This window comes from Ursus maritimus, unplaced genomic scaffold (assembly GCF_017311325.1).
Source record: "Ursus maritimus isolate PB19 unplaced genomic scaffold, ASM1731132v1 scaffold_5, whole genome shotgun sequence".
Lineage (NCBI taxonomy): Eukaryota > Metazoa > Chordata > Mammalia > Carnivora > Ursidae > Ursus > Ursus maritimus.
Window position 1 is genome coordinate 82,563,240 of NW_024426663.1, and position 23,935 is coordinate 82,587,174.

The 23,935-nt window shown below is 36.2% G+C and overlaps 1 protein-coding gene across 1 annotated transcript; it reads right to left on the bottom strand.

The window, feature by feature from the left end:
• Positions 1 to 10,269: 10,269 nt before the first annotated feature.
• Positions 10,270 to 11,265, bottom strand: LOC103680811 (olfactory receptor 2T8-like). The gene has a single exon (XM_008710288.2). The coding sequence runs from the start codon at positions 11,263 to 11,265 to the stop codon at positions 10,270 to 10,272; it is 996 nt and encodes a 331-aa protein (XP_008708510.2).
• Positions 11,266 to 23,935: the final 12,670 nt, after the last annotated feature.

A 23,935-nucleotide genomic window follows, 5' to 3' on the forward strand; every position in this document is an offset into this window, starting at 1 on the left:
AATTTTTAATTTCTGTCAGATTCGCTCTCATTTCTGTCCTTAGGGATTCTATATTCTCAGTAACCTTTTCGTTAATAGTTTTTTCAATTCTACTCATCATTTTGACCATCGTTACTCTGAATTCCATTTCTGATAATTTGGTTACATCCATATCCATTATTTCTGTGGCAGAGGCCACAGAATCACTGTCTTTTCTTTGCTGGGGGGGGCTTCTCCTTCTTGTCATTCTGATGAAGAGAGGTTGCGGGGTTTCCAGAGCCCAAATTATTGACTGGGTCCCAGGCCGTGCCCCTTGTTTTATAGGGATCTTAGGGATGTGGGCTTCTTCTTTAAAGATTTTATTTATTTATTTATGTTCGTCCCTGCCCTCACTTCCAGGGTTGGCGAGTCTCTGTCCCTTGTGTTTCTAATGCCGCCAGCCACCGGCCGCCCCGCACCGCGTTCACTGCTCACGGGTCTCAGTCCGCTCTCTCGCGGGTGCCCTCCGTGAGTCCGCCGGCTCCCCCGCAGGTGGCTGCCGCTTCCTGGCGCCCAAACGCGGCGGCTCCCTCCCCCCTTCCTTTATCCCCCCATTTGGTTTACAGCTCCCCTCTTGGTACCTCAATACTCAGCGCTGGAGATGTTCATTTGTAGAGATCCAGATGTATCTTCCTGCGTCTCAGGCTGATTCCGTGGTTATTTAGGCTGGTCTGTTACCTATCCAGCTCAACTCAGGGGACCGGCTGAAAAAGGGGTCCCCTACTCCTCTGCCATCTTAACTCCCCTCGGGCCATGGTGGATGTTTTTTTAAAATATATTGTTGGGCTCTGTTTGCTAGTATTTTGTTGAGGATTTTTGCATCTATGTTCATCAGCAATATGGTCCTGTAGTTATATTTTTCTTTGGCATTTTTATCTGGATTTGGTATCAGATAATATTGTCCTCATATAATTAATTTGGAAATATTTCCTCTTCTCTTTTTTGAAATACTTTGAGAAAGATAGGTATTAACCCTTCTTTAAATGTTTGGTAAAATTTGTTCATGAGGCCATCTGGTTCTGTAATTTTGTTTGTTGAGAGTTTTTAGAGTAGTGATCCAATCTCATTGCTGGTAATCAGCCTATTCATTTTCTTTCTTTTTTTCCATTTTTTAATTTAGTAGTTTGTGTTTTTCTAGGAATTTATCCATTCCTTGTAGGTTATCCAATTTGGTGCCAAATAATTTTTCACCATATTGTCTTACAGTTGTTTGTATTTCCATAATGTCGGTTGCTATTTCTTTTTTCTCATTTGTGCTTTTGTTTGAGTCTTCTCTTATTTTGTTTGTTTTTATTTTATTGTTGAGTGTGACTACTTTATTGTAGAATCTGATTGTTTATCAATTCTGTTATTCTATTCAAAGGAACCAACATCTGGTTTCACTGATCTCTGCTATGTTTCTTATATATGTTTCTTATATAATTTCTGCTCTAATCTTTACTATTTACTTTCTTCTGCTATTTTCCTTTATCTTTTTCTTTTTTAAAAAAAATTCATTTGGATGTAAGGTTATGTTGTTTATTTGGGCTTTCTCTTGTTTCTTGAGGTAGTCCTGTATTGCAATAAACTTCCATTTTAGAACAACTTTGGCTGCATCCCAAAATTTTGGACCATTTTATTTTCATTTTTATTGGTTTCCATGTATTTTTTTATTTCTTCTTGATTTCATGGTTGACCCATTCATTGTGTAGTAGCATGTTATTCAACTTCCATGTATTTGTGCTCTTTTCATATTTTTTATTATGGTTTATTTCCAACTTCATACCATTATGGTCAGAAAATATACATGGTATGACTCCGATTTTTTTTTTTAATTGGGACTTGTTTTATGGTCTAATATATGATCTACTCTGGATAATGTTCCATGTGTGCTTGAAAAGAATGTATATTCTGTTTTAGAATTGAATCTTTTGAATATATCTGTTAAATTCATCTGGTTCAGTGTATCATTCAAATGCACTTTTTCCTTGTTTATTTCCCGTTTAGATGTTCTGTCCATTGATGTAAGTGGGATGTTAAAGTCCCCTACTATTATTGTATTACTATTGATTAGTTTCTTTATGTTTGCTATTATTTTTAATATATTTTGGTGCTACTGTACTAGCTGCATAGTTATTTACTATTATTATACTTTCTTGATGGATTTTATCTTTTATTATTATGTAGTATTCTTCTTTGTTCCTGTTGCAATCTTTGTTTTAAAGTCTATTTTGTCTAAGTATTGCTACTACAGCTTTCTTTGGTCATCCATTTACATGATTAATGTTTCTCTATCCCCTCATTCTCATTCTGCAAATGCCTTTAGGTCTGAATTGATTCTCTTGTAGTCAGTATATAGGCTGGTGCTATGTTTATTTTTTGTTTGTTTGTTTTGGTACTTTTTTCCTTATAGATTCTGACACCTTGTATTTTTTATTGGAATATTTAGCCCATGTATATTCAAAGTAATTTTTGATAGTTTGATTTTATTTATTACCATTTTGTTACCTTTTTTTTTTTTTTTTTTTTTTTTTTTTTTTTTTTTTTTTTTTTTTTTTTTTTTTTTTTTAGTTTTTCTCTGATCCTTTATCTTGTTTTCTTTTTTGGTTTGCTGAATTTCTTTAGTAATGTTTCAGTTTTCTTTCTCTTTATAGTTCACATATCTATTGCTGGCTTTTGATTTGTGGTTACCATTGTTTATGTATATAACATCTCAGGTATAAAGGACACTATATGAATTTGATGGTCACTTATATTTGAATCCATTCTTTACTCCTCTTCCCCAACCATATTTTGTGTATATGGTGTCATAATTTAAAAGATTTTATTTTGTGAATCCCTTGAATTATTTTGACAGACATACTTATTTTTACTGCATTTATGTTTCCTGCTTTTCATACTTTTACTTTGATTTATCCTTTCCACTCAAAGTGTCCCCTTTAACCTTCCTTCTAGGGTTCACATAGTTGTCATGATTCTTTTAGTTTTTGTTTGTCCGAGAAACTCTCTCTCTCTCTTTATATTCTCAAATATAGCCTTGCTGGGTAGATTTTTCTTTGCTGCAGATTTTTCCCTTTCAACTCTGTGAACTTATCATGCCACTCTCCTCTGGCCTGCAAGGTTGTTGGTAAAAAATCCTCTGATGTCTTATAGGCTTTTCCTTATATTGACTGTCTTCTTTTCTCTTGCTGATTTTATTTTTTTCTTTATTTCTCATTTTTGCCATTTTAATTACTAAATGTCTTGGTTAGACCTCCTTAGAATGATTTTGTTGGGAGATTTCTGCTCCTCCTGGATATGAACATCTGTCCTATTCCTCAGATTAGAGATTTTCAGCTATTATTGTTTCAAATAAATTTTCTGCACACTTTTCTTTCTTTCTTCTGAGATCCTTATAATGTGAATGTTATTATGCTTGATGGAGTAAATGACTGTCCTTACTCTATTCCCATTTGCATAATCCAATTCTTATTAATTCTTGATCTTGATTACTTTTAATTATTCCATCTTCCATGTCATTCTTTCCTCTGCTTACTCTAGCCTGCTATTTATTCCATCACATGTATTTTTAATTTCAATAATTTTGTACTTTGTCCCTGATTGGTTGTCTTTTATATCTGTTTTAAGGTCTCACCAATGCCCTCCACTCTTCTCAAGTCCTGAGAGAACTTTATTATCATTACTTTAAATTCTCTATCAGTGATCGTAAAAAAGACAGTGGAGGAGTAGGGGTCCTTTTTTCAGCTAGTCCCCTGAATCAAGCTGGATATATACCAGATCATCCTGAACACCCACAAAATCAGCCCCAGACTTAGGTAGATACATCTGGATCTCTACAAATGAACATCTCCGGTGCTGAGTAATGAGGTAAGGAGTGGGAGCCATGAATCTGTGCATAGATACAGGCAGATAAACAGAAAGGAGACGGAGCCGCTGTGCTTGGGTGCCAGGAAGAGGTAGCCACCTGCACTAGGGAGTGGGCCAGACCTGTGGACTGGTAAACACCAAGAAAGCAGACTGAGACTGGGAGCTCGGGAGCACATGCACGACCAGACTGAAAACCAGAGCTCCAGAGTGCACGCAAACCACACTGAAATGAGGAGCTCAGGAGGGCATGCGAGAAACGAGGGCGGCTGGTGTTGTTAGAAGCACAAAGGAGAGAGAGGTGCAGCCCTGGGAGCGAGGACTGGGAGAGTGGCTGTGGGGCACACAACCAGGGACACTGCGGGGTTTTTAGCAGCACCAACAGAAACAGAGTAAAATTGGCCGGGAGAGCTCAGTGGAGAGCAGACAGTGATCTTTCTGTTCTGAGACAGAGGCTACGATATGGCCACTATGGCTCTGACTCTCAGAAGAGTCACAGAAAACTGCCAGGGAAAGCTGCCAGAGAACAAAAGCCTGGATACCACTTTGTATTGTGCCCATTCCCTGCCCCCACATGGAACAGGGCAACTCTACCCAAACAGGGTTGCCTGAGTTTCAGTGTGGCAGGCCCCTCCGCCAGAAGGCAGGCTGAAAAATCAAGAAGCCCACATCCCTAACGTCCCTATAAAACAAGTGCACACTGCCTGGGTCCTGGTCAATAATTTCAGCACTGTACATCCCCACAACTGCTCCTCATCAGAATGACAAGAAGGAATCCCCAACAAAGAAAAGAAACAGAGACTGTGGCCTCTACCACAAAACTAATGGATATGGATATAACCAAATTGTCAGAAATGCAGTTCAGAGTAACAATGGTCAAGTCACATATTTTCAACAATCCACAATTTGATATGTTGATGACAACTTAGTAAAAGATCCAAAGTAAGATGGGTGGTCAGAATAGATATAAAACAGGACCCATCAATATGCTGTCTACGAGAGCCCTAAGGAAACCTGCAGATCTAATATAAGGTGTTGGAAATGCATTTATCATACAAATGGCTGTCAAAAGAAAGCCAGGGGCACCCAGCTGGCTCAGTCAGTAAAACATCTGACTTTGGCTTAGGACACGGTCTCAGGATCCTGGGATCTAGTCCTGCATCAAGCTCCCTGCTCAACAGGGAGTCTGCTTATCACTCTCCCTCTGCCTCTCCCCATGTTGATGCTCTCTCTCTTTCAAATAAATAAATAAATAAATAAATAAATAAATAAATAAATAAAATCTTTAAAAATTATTAATTTTTTTAAAAAGAAGAAAAAGAAAGAAAGAAAGCCAGGGTAACAAACTAATTTTTTTTTAAAGGGGGACAGAGCTTGAACTCATGACTAGGATATCAAGTCCCGAAGTGAGATAACCATCAGATGCTTAACCAATTGAGCCACCCAAAACAAGTTCAGACAAATTATATTTTAAACCAGAGTGTAACAAGACACAAAGAAGGGCACTCTATCATAATAAAAGTGTCTATCTGACAAGAAGATCTAACAATTTTAAATATTTATGTGCCCAACTTGGGAGATCCCAGGTACATAAAATAATTAAAAACAAACATGAAGGAACTCATTGATAATAATAGAATAATAGTAGAGGACTTTAACCCTCACTTACAACAATGGACAGGTCATTTAAGAAGAAAATCAAAAATAAAACAATGGCTTTGAATGACAAACTGGAGTAGATGGACATACCAGAAATATTCAAAACACCACAATATAAATCACCAGAATAAATATTCTTTGTGAGTGTACATGGGATATTCTCCAGAATAGATCACATAATAGGTCACAAATCAGGCTTCAATAAACACAAAAATATTTAGATCATACGATGCATATTTTCTGACCACAAGACTATGAAACTTGAAGTCAAGCACAAGAAAACTTTTGGAAAGACTACCAGTACAAGGAAATTAAACAACATGCTAAAAAAGAATGAATGTGTCAACCAGAAAACTAAAGAAATTTTTAAAAAATACATGGAAACAAATGAAAATGAAAACACAATAGTCCCAGAATTTGGGGATGAGTAAAAATGATCCTAATAGGGAAATACATAGCAATATAGTCCTACCACAAGAAACAAGAAAAATCTCCAATAAACAACACAACTTTACACCTAAAGGAACAACAAAGGCTAACCATCAGAAGAAGGAAAATAATAAGATTACAGAAGAGATAAATGATACAGAAACTAAAATTAATAATAATAATAAAGTAAAAAAATAAAACCAAAACAAACAAATAAAAAAAAGCCAAACTTACACCCAGTAGAACAGATCAATGAAACCAAGAGCTGGTTCTTTAAAGTAATTAATAAAATTGATAAACCCCTACCAGACATTTTTTAAAAGATTTTATTTATTTATTTATTTGACAGAGAGAGAGAGAGAGAAGAGAGAGAAGGCACGCAAGCAGAAAGAGATGTTGGTTCCTGGTGAAACAGGAGCCCGATGTGGGACTCGATCCCAGGACCCTGGGATCATGACCCAAGCTGAAGGCAGACACTTAAGTGACTGAGCCACCTGGGCATCCCACCCCCTACCAGACTTACTAAAAAGAAAAGAGAAAGGGCCCAAATCAATTAAACGACAAATGAGAGAGGAGAAATCAAAACCAACACCACAGAAATACAAATAATTACAAGAGAATATTATGAAAATTTATGTGTCAAATAATTGGACAATCTGGGAGAATTGGATAAATCCTTTGACACATATAAATTACCAAAACCAAAGCAGGAAGAAATAGGAAACTTGAATAGACAAATAACCAACAAAGAAATTGAATCAGCAATCAAAAATCTTGCAAGAAACAAAAGTCTAGGGCCACGTGGCTTCATAGGTGAATTCTACCAAAAACTTAAATAGTTAATACTTATCTTTCCCAAACTACACCAAAAAATAGAAGTGGAAGGAAAACTTCAAAATTCATTCTGTGTGACTAGCATTACCCTGATTCCAAAACTAGAGAAAGCCCAAAATATGGAAAGAGCCCAAATGTCCATTGACAGATGAATGGATAAAGAAAATATAGTCTATATATACAATGGAATATTACTCAGCCATCAAAAAGAATGAAATCTTGCCATTTGCAACAACGTGGATGGAACTAGAGGGCATTATGCTAAGCAAAATTAGTCAGTCAGAGAAAGACAAATATATATGATTTCACTCATACGTGGAATTTAATTAACAAAACAGATGAACATATAGGAAAGGAAGGAAAAATAAAATAAGATGAAAATTGAGAGGGAAACAAACCATAAGAGATGCTGAACTCTAAGAAACAAAATAAGGGTTGCTGGAGGGGAATTGGGTACAGGAAAGGGATAATTGGGTGATGGGCATTAAAGAGGGCACTTGTAAAAAGCACTGGGTTTCATATGCACTGCTGAATCACTACATTCTTTTTTTTTTTTTTAAAGATTTTATTTATTTATTTAACAGAGAGACAGCCAGCGAGAGAGGGAACACAGCAGGGGGAGTGGGAGAGGAAGAAGCAGGCTCATAGCGGAGGAGCCCGATGTGGGACTCGATCCCGGTACGCCGGGATCACGCCCTGAGCTGAAGGCAGACGCTTTAACGACTGCGCTACCCAGGCGCCCTTGAATCACTACATTCTACCTCTGAAACTAATAAAAAAATTATCAACAAAATACTAGCGAATAAAATTCGGCAATACATTAAAAGAATCATTCACCAAAATAAAGTGGGATTTATTCTTAAGCTACAAGGGTGGTTCAATATTTGCACATCAATCAATCTAATACACAATGTTAATAAAAGTAAGGATAAGAAACATTTGATTCTCTCAATAGTTGGGGAAAAATGGCCAAGTACAATATTAATTAATGGTAAATACTCTCAACAAAGTAGGGATAGAGGGAACATACTTCGATGTAATAAAGGCCATATAACAAAACAAAACAAACAGAACAAACAAAATAAAACAAACAAACCCACAGCTAGTACCATCCTCAATGGGGAAAAACAGAGCTCTTCATCTATGGTCAGGGACAATATAGGCATGTCCACTCTCACCACTGTCATTTAACATAGTGATGGAAGTTCTAGCCACTTCAATCAAGCAGCAAAAGGAAATAAAACACACCCAAATCAGAAAGGGGAAAAAATCAAACATTCACTCTTTGCAGATGACATGATATTCTATACAGAAAACTCAACAGACTCTGCCAGAAAATTGCTAGAACTGATACACAAATTCCTTAAAGTTGCAGGACACAAAATAAATGTACAGAAATCAGTTGCATTTCTATACACCAATAACGAAGTAGTAGAAAGAGCAATCAAATAATCCATTCCACTTACAATTGACTAAAAACCATAAGATACAAAGGAATAAAGCTAACCAAAGATGTAGAAGAGATGTATTCTGACAACTATAAACACTGATGAAAGATATTGAAGATGACACAAAGAAATGGAAATACATCCCATCCTCATAGATTTGAAAAACAAATATTATTAAAATGTCTATACTAACCAAAGCAATCAACATATTTAATGCAATCCCTATCAAAATACCACCAACATTTTTCACAGAACTATAACAAAGAATCTTAAAATTGGTATGGAACCACAAAAGACCCTGAATAGCCAAAGTAATCTTGAAAAATGAAAGGAAAGCTGAAGGCATCATAATTCTAGACTTCAAGTCATATAAAAAATCTGCAATGATCAAGATAATATGGTACTGGCACAAAAACAGACACATGGATCCATGGAACAGAATAGAAAACCCAGGAATGGGCCCACAAATATATGGTCAAACTAATTTTCAACAGAGTAGGAAAGAATATCCAATGGAAAAAAGTCTCTTCAACATATAGTCTTGGGGAAACTGGACAGCACCGTATAGAAGAATGAAACTGGACCACTTTGTTACATCATATGTAAAAATAAATTCAAAATAGATGAAAGACCTAAATGTGAGACAGGAAAATATCAAAATCCTAGGGAAGAGCACAGGCACTCACATGTTTAACATTGGCTGTAGCAACTAGATATGTCTCCTGATGCAAGGGAAACAAAAGCAAAAATAAACTATTGGAACTTCATCAAGATGAAAATCTTCTACATAGTGAAGGAAACAATCAACAAAATTAAAAGGCAAGCTACAGAATGGTAGAAGAGATTTGCAAATGGCATATCTGATAAAGGGTTAGTATCAAAAATCTATAAATAACTTATCAAACTCAACACCTAAAAAACAAATAATCCTGTTAAAATGAGCAAAGACATGAAATAGACATTTTTCCAAAGAAGACATACAGATGGCTAGCAGACACATGAAAAGATGAACATCACTCATCATGAGGTAAATACAAATCAAAACTGCAATGAGATACCCCACACACCTGTCATAATAGATAAAATTTACAACACAGGTAACAAAAGGTAGTTGGTGAGGATGTTGGTGAGGATTGAGAAAGGGGAACCCTCTTACACTGTTGGTGGAAGGCAAAGTGGTGCAGACATTCTGGAAATAAGTATGGAGTTTCCTCAAAAAGTTGAAAGTAGAACTATCCTATGACCCAGCAATTGCACAACTAAGTATTTTCTAAAATAATACAAAAATGTTAATTTGAAGTAATACATGCAGCCCCAAATATTTATCCCAATATTAACAATAGCCAAATTATGGAGCCCTAATGTCCATCAACACATTCATGAATAAAGAACTTATAGTGTGTGTGTGTGTGTGTGTGTGTGTATGCCATAAATTTTATGAAATCTCGCAAATTGCAATGAACTGAATGAAGGTATAGAGTATTATGCTAAGCCAAAAAAGTCAGTTAGAGAAAGACAAATACCATATAATTTCACCATATGTGGAATGTAAGAAAAAAACAGATGAACATAGCAGTTAAAAAGAGAGAGAGAGAGATCGAGGGACTGAGAGATAGAGAGTGAGAGAAAGAGGGGGGCAAACCAGGAAATAGACACTTAACTTTACAGAATAAACTGATGGTTACTTGAGGGGAGGTGGGTGAGGGATGGATTAAATAGGTAATTTAGGGATTAAGGGGGGCATATGTTCTGATGAATACTGGATGAGACATACAAATTTTGAATCACTAAATTCTATATCTGACATTAGTATTACACTGTATGTTAGCTAACAGGTTTAATAAAAAATTGAAAAAAATGTTTAAAATAATATAAAATAATGATTATACATGAAAAAAACCCAAAATATACAGTTTTGTCTGCATTTCAAAGTTTAATAGTACCAGTTATAGATATAAGGCATATATAAATTTTCTCTAGGAAACCTGACATAATCAGTTTCATACAAGCTTGAAATTTGGGGTAAATTAATGTAATCTTAGTCATTATTTAAGGCAGCACATTGACCCATACACTTTCTCAGTGCTCCCTTGACTTCACTATTCCTCAGACTGTAGATAATGGGGTTCAACACTGGGGTGAAGATAGTATAAAAGGCTGATACTACTTTATCATGGTTAGCTGACCTATACGATTTGGGTCTCATGTAGATAAAAATAGCAGCTCCATAAAAGAGTCCCACCACACAGAGATGTGAGGAGCAGGTGGTAAAAGCCTTCTTGCGGGCTTCTCTAGAATGCATCTGGAGAACTGCTGCAAGGATGAGACTATAGGAAATCAGGATGAGAGAAATTGGGACCAGGAGCATTAATACACAGCAAATGTACATCACATACTCAAAAACAACTGTGTCAGCACAAGCCAAACGCACCAGAGTAGGGGCCTCACAGAAGAAATGATCGATCTCATGTGCACCACAGAATGGAAAACCCAGGGTAGCAGCTGCCTGCATGATCCCATCAGCTGCCCCCAGGAACCAAGACCCCATAGTCATTCTCAGGCATAATTGCCAGCTCATGAGAATGGGGTATCTCAGTGGGTGGCAAACAGCCACATAGCGGTCATAGGACATGGCTGCTAAGAGGAAGCACTCACCACCTGCCAAAGTGAGGAGGAACAAAATCTGTAACCCACAGCCAGCACGGGAGATAGACTTCTTGCCCATCAAGTAGTCAGCTGCCATTTTGGGCACAACGGTACAGACCAGCATCATGTCCATGAGGGAGAGTTGGCTCAGTAGGAAGTACATGGGTGTGTGGAGCCGGGCATCCTGGTGAATCAGGAAAATCATGAGGGCATTGCCTACTAGAGATGTGAAGGCAATTGTCAGAACCATCACAAAGAGAAATAGGTGGGCTCCTGTGTGATTAAAGAGTCCTAGGAGAATGAAATCTGAGGTGGTGTTCCAGATGTTCATGATTTCAAACAGGAGTGATGCTGCAAATGAAGAAACAGATGACAGAGCTTTCATCATTTATAATGCTCTATTTCAAATACATTTTTCATTAAAAGTATTTGTGTGAAAATGTTGAAGCTATTCTAAATCTTTCACCTGTGATTTCCAAAGACTTTTTAATTTGGACATGTTAGTTTTGTCTTTTTAAAAATTTTTCATTATAAACAATTCTCAGGTTTGGTTGGTGTTATTGGTGTGATGAATAAAATTTCTTGATAAGTAGAAGCTGATTGTAAGCATGTATTTGTGCTACCTGATACCAAGGTAATAGAGAAGAAGTAAAATATCCACTTTGTCAATTATATTTGTGTGTGCTTTTATCATGCATAATCAACATTCTTAGCAGCTGAATAAATCAATGTGTTCAGCAATATAAAAGCTAGGTACTTGTTAATGAGGGCTATACATATCTAAGATACCACAATTTATTGAAACTTAGCTAAATCGGATAATTTTTCCTGATATTGATTAATCTGGGAAAGCATTTTTACTTTCCAAGAAATGTTATATTTTCATGTGTAGTAACTGTAAGGAATTAGTCTGTAGATAGCATAACAATTTAGAATTGTTAGTATATTTAATTTGACTTTATCAAATTATGCACTGAATATAATAATTGCCTTCTTAGAATATGTTCTCCAATGCAAAACTTTAATACTAAATGCAACATTTCATTAACTGTATAAAAGAATTTTGTGTAATAATACTGGTTCCCCTAAAATTCACAGAGACACAATATTTTGGGGGTATAGGAGAAAATAAAACCTATTAGTACCAATATAGAGATTAATCTCTAAAGACATTTTCATCCTTCATCTGCTAGTACTGAAACTCTTCTAGCTTGTTGAATGAATAAGGTCATACTTGAAGAGATGAAGATGCAAATTCAATCTCAAAGATGCATTCTTTTTTTTTTAAGATTTTATTTATTTATGTGACAGAGAGACAGCCAGGGAGAGAGGGAACACAGCAGGGGAGTGGGAGAGGAAGAAGCAGGCTCCCAGCGGAGAAGCCCGATGTGGGGCTCGATCCCAGGACTCTGGGATCATGCCCTGAGCGAAAGGCAGATGATTAACAACTGCGCTACCCAGGCGCCCCTCAAAGATGCATTCGAATTCAATGGAATGGCATGACAGGAATCTACCTCTTCCATGGTCATTTGATTTTCCCCCAATTTACATATGACTCCTGCACTGGAATGCCAATCAATGTAAAGAAATTACAAAAAAAAAAAAAAAAAAAACAACTGTCTCAGTCCCTAACTCCATTGCTTCAGCATCACCACTGTACTGAAAGCATTGTACTTCAGGATTTTAGTTGGTTGATTCAAAGTTAAACATAGAAACACACCTCCTCTTCACAAATACATACTGCATTTCTCAAAACTTTGTTATCTGCACACCCTCAAATGTGTAAAACTTGAATTCTGCACATCTAGGAACTGTATGAATTCCCTAATAATGTGTCTGTCTTGTGCTTTTCTGAAGGACCTAAAAACCCTCCTAAAAGGGTGGCTACATGACTCAGTTAATTTTCAGATACTTGATCTCAGCTCAGGTCTTGATCTCAGGGTAGTCACTTTGAGCCATGCACTGGGCTCCACAGTGGGGATGGAGCCTACTTAAAAAACAAAGCAAAACAAAACAAAAACCACATTCCTAACTCATTTATTTGACTTGAAGCCTTCTCATCTCCATTATTCTAAACTCTTTCATTTTGAAGAATGTTAAAACTTGCATAAAAGTCAATCTGTAATATAACTGCAGGGTGTTGGGTAGGTTTCTTAAAACAACTTTTACTATGATCTTATCCATTTTTAAATGCACTGTCACTACAGTGGCATTATGTATATTCACATTATTCTGCAATCATGATCAATATATATCTCCAGGACACTTCATAATCAATATAGAAACTCTGTGCCCATTAAACAAGGATTTCCTGTTTCTCCATGTCCCTGGAAACTGGCAACCACCATTCTACTATTCTGGCTACATACAATTGACTACTATAGGATCTTTAGTTTAGTGGGATTACATAGAATTTTTTTTTTTTTGTGATTGGCTTATTTCACTTAACATCATGTCATCAACATTTATTCATGCTATAATGTGTGTCAGAATTTCCTTCTGTTCTAAGTTGAATAGTATCCCTTTGTATGTATATACAACATTTCCTTTATTAATTCATTCCATCCATGGACATTTGGGCTGCTATCATTCACTTCAATTGTGTATATAAGATAAATTTACTGGGCTTTATGTTTTTTTTTTAATTTTTAAAAAGTTAACAGATATAGCCTAAAAATATAACAATTTGAGCTACTGTTTTTTCCCTTTACACACATGCATGACAGGTGCATTTAGAGACTCATTACAAACCCTAAAATTACTATTACATTTAGCGAAAACATTTTCTTCTGATTTGTTTTGTTGTGAAGTTTATAGTTTTGGTTATTTTTTTAATTTGGAATTGTTAATGATTAATTTTTGAATGGAGATATGTTATGTATCTATTCATTATTTTAGATTGAAATATGTGTATAAAACAATTCTTCATCATAGATCTGATTGTCTATTCAACAGGCTATTTTGCTTAAACTACTTAGTAGTAAGATCAGTTACAGGGTTGCCTGGGTGGCACAGTCGTTAAGCGTCTGCCTTCGGCTCAGGGCGTGATCCCAGCGTTCTGGGATCGAGCCCCACGTCAGGCTCCTCTGCTGGGAGCCCGCTTCTTCCTCTCCCACTCCCCCTGCTTGTGTTCCCTCTCTTGCTGGCTGTCTCTCTCTCTCTCTCTCAAATAAATAAATAAAATCTTTAAAAAAAGTGTCAGTTACATAAAATCAGTGATGAGAAATTATATTTTTTTCAAGAAATAATAATGTTAAATTGTTTGTTGTATTAAAATTCCTAACTATATTTTAATATTATACAAGCGACAACAATTTTCACTAACTAAAATGTTAGTAATCCTACACAAAGAGAATTCTACACAATAACTATTGATTGACTATGCATAAAAGGGTGGCTGAAAATCCAAAAGAGAAATTAACTTATCCTGCAAATAAAATATCTAAAATATCATTAATGGAAGAGAGAAAGTTTAACACTTAATGAGTGTAGAATTAGAAAATTTAGTACTCTGAAAACATATTCCCCCTCCAGGTGTAAAACAGCTATGATTTCTTCTGTTTTCACTTCTCTCTTTTTTTTTTCTCATAGGTAATCACAGAAAATTTAGAGCACACTGATCATTTCCCTTCCATATTTTTCTGACCCCATTGCTCTAGCTTAACATAAACTTTAAATTTTTTCCCTCAGAATATTGGGATGATCAATCAATTTGTTCTACTAAAAATAATATAATAACAACTAAATCATTTATGTCACTGAATTGACAAGTTCCTGCAAGATTTTTAATATGATGATTGAATTAGCTAGCATATCTTTTAGCTTTTCACATTGTGGGATAGATAAAGAATTTTACTTTTAAAACTACGTATGAAAAGTAATGTAACTGTGGATTTTCTGGAATTCAGAAATGATAAATTACTAAATATTAGAGAATACTATGACCTACTCACATAGATAAAAATGACGATCTCAACAAGCTGGATCTCTATCTCCTCTGATCATGGTCATCCATCCTAATACATCTTTTTTTGGGAGGAGGAAGGATCTTCTAGTCTGGAAGCATCAAACTCACTCATATCAGTGTCTAGAGTGTCCTATTAAGGGGTGTGGCCTATTGACATCTTTTGCTAAAAATACCATCTTCTTAGTATAGCAGACCTGCATAAGTTTGAATCTTTGGATGACAAAAATGTTTAACTTCCAAAGATGTTAAAGATTCCCAGAATCCTACCTTCTTTCAGAAAGCTGTGATTCATTAAATTTGAAATAAGAGAGAATCATCTACAAGCAAAATTAAAATGTAAATAAATGCCCATGAAAAGGAATGACTAAATACATCACGTAGGAAATTAAATTGATAATTGCCCTACTTGTTTAAACTTTGATGAGGGAGATTATGGAATGCATCATTGGGAGATTAATTCTTGTCAGAGACAAAATTAAAATGATCAAGCCCATGGTAGGATTTAGCCATAATTTGATTACTGTGTAATAAATTTGTTAGTTTGTATCTCTATAATTTTATTTTATTTTACTGCATTTTATTTTATTTTATATTTGTAGTTAAGTCATAAAATCTATGATAATAGCAACAAGGGAACAGAATGCATTTACTGTGTCGAGCACTTTGTAGTTTGATTTTATATGGGTTAATTTAAAATATTTTGTTATTGACTATAATGCATATTTAGGTTCCCAAGCAAAACTTGGTACTTGGCTACATTTTTACCATGCCATTTGCTCTGCCTAAGAATATATACCTGAAACTAATATTACACTGTATGTTAGCTGACTGGAAATTTAAATAACAACTTTAAGAAAGAATATATGTAAGGATCATGTTCCATAATTGTAAAATTAAGAAAAAAATCTCATGGAATAGTTGATGAAAACACTGCTTTTGTACAAATGTGAGATAATATAATTGCTTAATCCACATGAGCTGTAAGAAGTGCCATTTATTTGTATACAAGGGAAGCACATTGTAGATTTTAGGTAAATTTCTGCCTTTGTATGTAAAATCTTACCAATGTGGCAAATCCTACTCTAATTTAGAATGTAATTGACCACCTGAGTGAAAATTACATTAAGTAAACTGTATTATTTTCTGGACAAAATTATAGGCTCCTAGCAAAGTCTGAGAAGTACCTGATAGACATATAGTATATCATGTTAAAGGTAAGAATTACAGCAAGAATAGAGTGGAAATACAGTTTTCAGTAAATATTCATATATTTTCTCTTTTGAGCTCTGCTGTGCCTCAGGCCAAAGGACTGTCAAACAATGCTCTAATAAACAGGGTGGCACTTTCTGATGGGACAAATAGACTGTGTACTATGTACATCAAATGTGCTGCAGATTCCCAGGGAACAGGAAAATGAGGAACAGATAAGCTTCATGTCAGACGAGGAAAGGCACATACCACTCACAACTCTATTAAAAAATTGCAATAAGGGGCACCTGGGTGGCTCAGTAGTTAAGCGTCTGCCTTTGGCTAAGGTCATGATCCTAGGGTCCTGTAATCGAGCCCTGCATTGGGCTCCCTGCTCAGTGGGAAGCCTGCTTCTCCTTCTCCCACTCCCCTGCTTGTGTTCCCTCTCTCATTGTCTCTTGATCTCTCGCTCTCTGTCAAATAAATAAATACAATCTTAAAAAAAATTATAATGAGCCTGGGCATCTAAGTGGGCTTAATTTAGGACTATTTATAAGTGTGTGAGTATAGTTGTGGGAATCCGTAAAGAGGTTGTAAAAGACCTCCATTTTAGGAAGAGACACTTTGCCAGCATTATCTCCTGCAAGCCTTTGGGGATGGAGAAGATTCCAGTTGACATATAGACAGGCTATGTCTAAAGCAATTTATAATTGGTGTTTTGGCCTGGTGAAACAGCAGGTACAAGAAGCCACAAACCATCAGGAAGGAAGGAAAAGAAAGAAATATCACTCTTTATTATTTTTAAAGATTTTCTTTATTTATTTGAGAGAGAGGGAGAGAAAGAGCTCAAGCATGAGAGAGAGGGAGAGAGAAAGCAAGAGTAGGTGGGTAAGGGTAGAGGGAGAAGCAGACGCCCAGCTGGGCAGGGAGCACAACCAAGGACTCAATCACAGGAGCCCAGGATCATGACCTGAGCCAAAGGGAGACACTTAACCAACTGAGCCACCCAGGTGCCCCCTACCCCTTTTTAAACCAACCCTAAGCAGCACACTTGCAAGAACGATATTGGCATGCAGGAAGTTTTTCTGGGAGTATTCAAAGGATCAATGCCCATGCAATAAAGGAAGCAGAATTGGGCACAGGGAGATGTTGAACTGGGAGGCAGACCCAACCAAATCTCAGCTACACTGGGTGGAGTTCTGAGATGGCCCTTCCATGTGTTCCTTTTGCAATAGGGTCCCCACAGAAGTACTCATTGAATAGGGCCTGCAACCAGGATGGGATCATGACCTTAGGCTAAACAGTTTTCCTCAACCAAGATCAATGCTTGCCTTCCTGATAGCTGGAATGACAGGTACTTCAGTTCTGTAAGGATAAAGGGAGTACAGGAACACACAGTCATGCAAGGTACACTCTCTGAACTACACTCCATCAGAAGTCAGAGGGAAGGGGACTCTTGGATGCCATCACACAGGTTGGCTTCCAGTAGCACAGTGTGTGTGGATCATGTGAAGGAGTGCACAGGAAACACCTAGCAAGAATGACCAGTTCAATAAATGTATAGTTCCCTTCCAGTATAAACATACAAAGAAGTTTGGCATTTGTCCACAAGGAACATGTTGGCATGAGGAGCCTAAAACATCTGCTGGCAGGTCTGGTTTTTGGTTTAGAGGAACTATTAATATGTGTCTGAAGAAAGCATCGATCCTGAACTGTGAACCTGGAACTCTATCCAAAAAGCAAAGGTCAATGTGATGGATAGCACATATTTCCCATATGGTTCATGTGTAAAGGGAAGGGTAATCCATTATAGAAGAGCGCCCCCTTGTCTCAGCTCAGATTCTGAAACCAACAGCTCTCAAAAGATCTCAAGATTTTGATTTCCCTAGTGTGTCCTTGTTCTGCACCATGGATTCAACTGTGTTCCCCCAAATTGCTATGAACTGTAGTCTAAACCCAAATGTGATGGTGTTTAGAGAATAGGTCTTTCCAGAAGTCATTATTTATTTATATTTATTTATCTATTTATTTATTTATTTATTCATTAATTTATTATTGTGTTTATATTTGGATATAATTGACACACTATGTTACATTACCTTCTATATACAACAGAGTGATTTGACTAGTTTATGCATTATGCTATGTTCACAAGTGTAGCTACAATTGTTTCCATTATAAATGCATAAAAATTATTATTGACAACATTCCTTATGCTGTGCCTTTTATTCTGTGATGCCCTCATTCCATGGTTGGAAGCCTCTATCTCACATTCTTCTTCATTCATTTTCCCCAGCCTCCACCCACTTTCCCTCTGGCAAGTATCCATGTCTTCTCTGCATTTATGAGTCTTCTTCTGGATTTATTTTTATTCACTTCTTTCAAGATACTACTTATAAGTAGAATGATGGGGCATTTGTCTTTCTCTGTCTGATTTGTTTCACTTAGCATAATACCCATTATATCCATCCATATTATCTCAAATGGCATGATCTCATGGTTTTGTTATGTCTGAGTAATATTCCATTGTGTGTATGTGTGTTTTGGGTGTACCACATCCTCTTTAGCCATCTGTGTATTGATGGACACTTAGGTTGTGTCCACATCTTGTCTCATGTAAATAATGCCGCAATAGACATCATGGTCCCTATATCTTTTAAATTAATTTTTTCACTTTTTTATTATGTTCAATTAGCCATCATATAGTACATCATTAGTTTTTGATGTAGTGTTCAAGAATTCATTAGATGCATATAACATCCAGCACTCATCACAACATGTGCCGTCCTTATTACCCATCACCTGGTTACACAATCCACTCATTCCCTCCTTTCTGTACCCCTATGTTTGGTTCCTGAAGTCCAGAGTCTTTCATGGTTTGTGTCCCTCTCTGATTTCTTCCCACTCAGTTTTCCCTTCCTTCTCTTGTGGTCCTCTGTGCTATTCCTCATGTTCAACATATGAGTGAAACCATATGATAACTGCCTTTCTCTGCTTGCCTTATTTCACTTAACATAATCCCTTCCAGTCCCATCCATGTCAATGCAAATGGTAGGTATTCATCCTTTCTGATGGCTGAGTAATATTCCATTGTATATATGGTTGACATCTTCTTTATCCATTTATCTGTTGAAGGGCATCTTGGCTCTTTCTACAGTTTGGCAATTGTGGACATCACTGCTAGAACATTGGGGTGCATGTGCTCCTTCTTTTCACTAAATCTGTATCTTTGGACTAAATACCTAGTAGTTCAATTGCTGCGGTCATAGGAAAGCTCTATTTTTAACTTTTTGAGGGACTTCCATACTGTTTTCCAGTTGGTCGTACCAGCTTGTATTCCCACCAACAGTGTAAGAGCGTTCCCCTTTCTCCACATCCTTGCCAACACTTGTTTCCTGTCTTGCTAATTTTTGACATTCTAAATGGTATAAGGTGGTATCTCAATGTGGTTTAGATTTGAATTTCCCTGAAGGCTAATGATGTTGAACATTTTTTCACGTGTCTGTTGGCCATTTGTGTGCCTTCTTTGGAGAAGTGTCTGTTCATGTCTTCTGCCCATTTCTTGACTGAATTATTTGGGGTGTTGATTTTGACAATTTATTTATAGATCTTGTATGCCAGCCCTTTGTATGTCATTTGCAAACATCTTCTCCCATTCCATGAGTTGCCTTTTAGTTTTATTAACTGTTTCCTTTGCTGCACAGAGGTTTTTATCTTGATTAAGTCCCAAAAGTTCATTTTTGCTTTTGTTTCCCTTGTCTTTAGAGATGTGTCTATCAAAAAGTTGCTGTGGCCAATGTCAATGAGGTTACTGCCTACGTTCTCTTCTAGGGTTTTGATGGACTCCTGTCTCATATTTAACTCTTTCTTCTATTTTGAGTTTATCTTTGTGTGTGGTGTAAGAGGATTACTCAGTTTCATTCTTCTGCTTGTGGCTGTCCAATTTTCCCAACACCATTTATTGAAGGGACTGTCTCTTTTCCATTTGCTATTTTTTCCCACTTTGTTAAAGATAGAGTTTAGTGTCCATTTCTCATGTCTCTGCTCTGTTGCATTGATGCATGTGTCTGTTTTTGTGCCAGGACCATGCTTTCTTGATGATCACAGCTTTGTAATAGCTTAAAGTCAGGCATTGGGAAGACCCCAACTTTAGTTTTCATTTTCAACATTCCCCTGGCAATTCAGGGTCTATTCTGTTTCCATACAAACTTTAGGATTGTTTGTTACAGAGGCAAAGGATCTGTACTCTAGAAACTACAGAACACTTATGAAGGAAATTGAGGAAGACACAGAGATGGAAAAGCATTCCATGTTCATGGACTGAAAGAATACACATTGTTAAAATGTCTATGCTTCCCAGAACAATAAATACATTCAATGCAATTTCTATCAAAATACCATCGACATTTTTCACAGATCTGGTTTGCAAGTTTCTGTTGAAAAATCAGCTGATAGCCTGATGGGGTTTCCCTTGTGGCTAACTTTTTGCATTTCTCTTGCTGCTTTTAAAATTCTCTTTGTCTTTAACTTTTGACATATTAATTGTGTTTGTTTTGGAACTCTTTGGATTCATCATGTTTAGAATTCTCTGTGATTTCTGAAGATAGGTGTCTATTTCCCTTTCCTGGTTATGTAATTATTCACCTATTATTGCTTTAAGAATATCTTCTCTGGTCCTTTCTCTTCTGATATTCTGGGACATATGTGATGTGAATATTTTTTTCTCAAAATTTCCAAGATATCCCTTAACCTGTCCTTATTTAAAATATTTTTTCTCTTTTTGCTGTTCAGCTTCTGTCCTTTCCACTACCCTGTTTTAAAGATTGCTGATTTATTTATCTTCATCCCTAACCTACTGTTGATTCCCTCTAAGTGTCTTTGTTTCAGTTATTGTGTACTCCAACTCTGATTGTTTCTTTTTTTAATGTTTTCTATGCCTTTGTTGAAGTTCTTACTGAGTTTTTTTTTCTTTTCTGTTTGATGAGAATCACAATTATTATTACTTAAAACTATCATGCATATTGCCTACCTTTATTTAATTATTTATTTACCTGAGATTTTTGTCTTTTTCTTTCATTTGGAGCATATTCTACCATTTCTCCATTTTGCTTGCCTTTCTGTGTTTCTTTTTATAAATTTCACAGAACACCTACTTCTTTTTTTTATAATAATTTTTTATTATGTTAGTCACCATATAGTATATCCTTAGTTTTTCAGGTGATGTTCCATGGTTCATTGTTTGCATATAACACCCAGTGCACCTTCCATCTTGAAGAAGAGGTCTTGTGTATGGTAATCCCCTCTGTAGACCCAGTGTATCTGGTGACTTTGGCTAGCTGGCTGGAGTTTTGTCTGGTGTGGTTTGGGGAACCTGTTATACTCTGTGCTGGAGTTGCTCTGGTGGGATAGTTTGAGCTGAAGTGGGTATTGGCAGGGAAGGCTCAGGGATATCTGTGCAGAGGATGCTCTGGAAGGACAGCTGAAACTGAAGTGGGTGCAAGTCAGTGGGTCCCAAGTTTCTCTGAGCAGTGGGCTCCTGGGCAGGACAGCTAAAGCTGAAGTTGATGAGGATGGGGTGATCCCTCGGTTCTCTGTGCAGAGGGCCCTGATGTGGTGGTTGAAGGTCCTATGGGACCTAAGTCCCATGACATGAGGTCCTTGATTGTTCCAATGCATGAGTCCATGCCCCACCCTCATGGGACAGATAAAGCTGAGGTTTGGCATAGATTGGGGGTCCCAAGGCTCTCTTCAAAGGGGGCATCCTGTAAGACAGCTGTATCTGATGTGTAACCCTGGGATGTTACCTGAGTCTGGTGTGGTGCAAGCCAGAGTGTCTGGAGTCCTTGATGTGAGGATGAACTGGCAGGGTATTTGGGGGATAAGGCTACCATTGCCAGGGTGTCCTGGACCTTTTTGCACAGAGGGTGCCCTGGTGGGATAAGGAACTGTGGTGCTGTGTGAGCTTAACCCCTTATCATATACATGACTTGCAAATATTTCCTCCATTACTGTAAGTTGCCTTTTAAATTTGTTGAATTTTTTCTTTGCTGTGTAGAGACATTTAGCCTACTGTTTTCTTTCTTACTTAAACTTTTCCTTTATTGCTTGGGCCTTTGGTGTGATAATGAACGAGCAATGTCAAAGATGTTTATTCCTATTTTTTTTTCTTCTAGGTTTGTGTTCTCATGTTTAAGTCTTTAATCCATTTTGTGTTAATATTTTAAATGGCATATGATAAGGGTCTGATTTTATTCTTCTGTATGTGTTTATCTAGTTTTCCCAGCACCATTTTTTGAAGACACTACCTTTCCCGTTTGTAAACTCTTGGCTCTTTGTCTTATATGTGGTTTTCCATGTGGTTGTTTATTTCTGAAGTCTTGACCCTGTCCATTGTTCTATGTGTGTATTTTTATTCCAATACTATACTCGGTTTGTTGTTACAACTTTAGAGTATAGTTTGAAAAAGATGAAGTTTGATGCCTCCAAGTTGTGTATGTTTGTTTGTTTTTTTCTTCCAGATTGTTTTGAATATTCAAGGCATTTGGTTCTACATACATTTTAGGATGGATTTTTTTTCTAGTATCAATGAGAATTCCATTTGAATTTTAGTAGACATTGTATTGAATCTATAGATGGTTTGGGTAATAAGTACTTTTTTATATGTTCACCTTTTGGTTCCAAGAACATGGCATATCTTTGATTTTGGGTGTGTCTTCCTCAATTTATTTAATCAAAGTTTTATACTTTTGTTTGACCATTTTTTCTTCTTTTTTTAAAGTGATTCCTAAATATTTTATGTTTTAAATGACATTGTAAATAGGATTTGTTTGTTTGTTTGTATTTTACAGACATTTCATTGTTAGTGTTTAGAAACACACCTGATTCTGCATTTTCATTTTATCCTGCAAACTTACTGAATCATTAGTTGCTTCCCACATTGAATCTTTAGGGTCTACTGTACATACCATCATTTCATCAGTAAATAATTTACTTAGTACTCTCCAATTTGGATGCCTTTTTTTTCCTTCTCTTGTCTCAATCCTCTAACTAAGATTTCTCCGCCATTGTTGAATAAGAGTGGTAAGTATGGGCAAACTTCTTTTGTTCCTGATCTTAAAAGATAATCTATTTGTTTGTTTGTTTGTTTACCATACAGTATAATGTTACCTGTGGCTTTGTTGTATATTGCTTTTATTATGTTGATTTATTTCCTTCTATAACCAATTTTTTGAGGGTTTTATCTAGAAAGGATTTTGCATTTTTTAAAAATGCTTTTCTACATCTATTGAGAGGATTACATGATTTTATTTTTCATTCTACTAATACACATTATTATGTATATTGATTTGTCTATGTCAAACCATTTCAATTCCTATGGATAAATCCCTCTTGATCATGGTTATGATACCTTAATGTGTTGTTGAATTTGATTTGCTAGTGTTTTGTTGAGAAATTTTGCATCTATATCCATCAGGGATATTGGTTTTTAGTTTTCTTTTTCTCTAGTGTTCCTGCTTAAATTTGGTATCATTGTAGTGCTGGCCTGCTAAAATGATTTTGAGAGTATCTCCTCAGCTTCAAGTTTCTGAAAACTCACACAGAATTGGTGTTAATTCTTCCTTAAATATTTTGTAGAATTCAACAGTGAAATCAACTGTTCCTGGGTTTTCTGTTTTGGTAGTTTGTTTATTTATTTATTTATTTATTTATTTATTTATTTATTTATTTATTAAATTTTTAATTACAGATGCAATTTCCTTTTTATTAGACAGCTCTAATTTTTTCTTCATAATTTCTTTTTATTGATTCTGTGTTTCTAGGAATGTATTTCTTTCTTGCAGGTTATCTAATTTTCTGGTACATTTTTTTCAAACAATTGTTTCTAGTACTTTTTAATGATGAT

Bases quoted from the DNA above. Each gene is read 5' to 3' on its own strand.
- LOC103680811 (XM_008710288.2), bottom strand. From the start codon at position 11,265: ATGATGAAAGCTCTGTCATCTGTTTCTTCATTTGCAGCATCACTCCTG.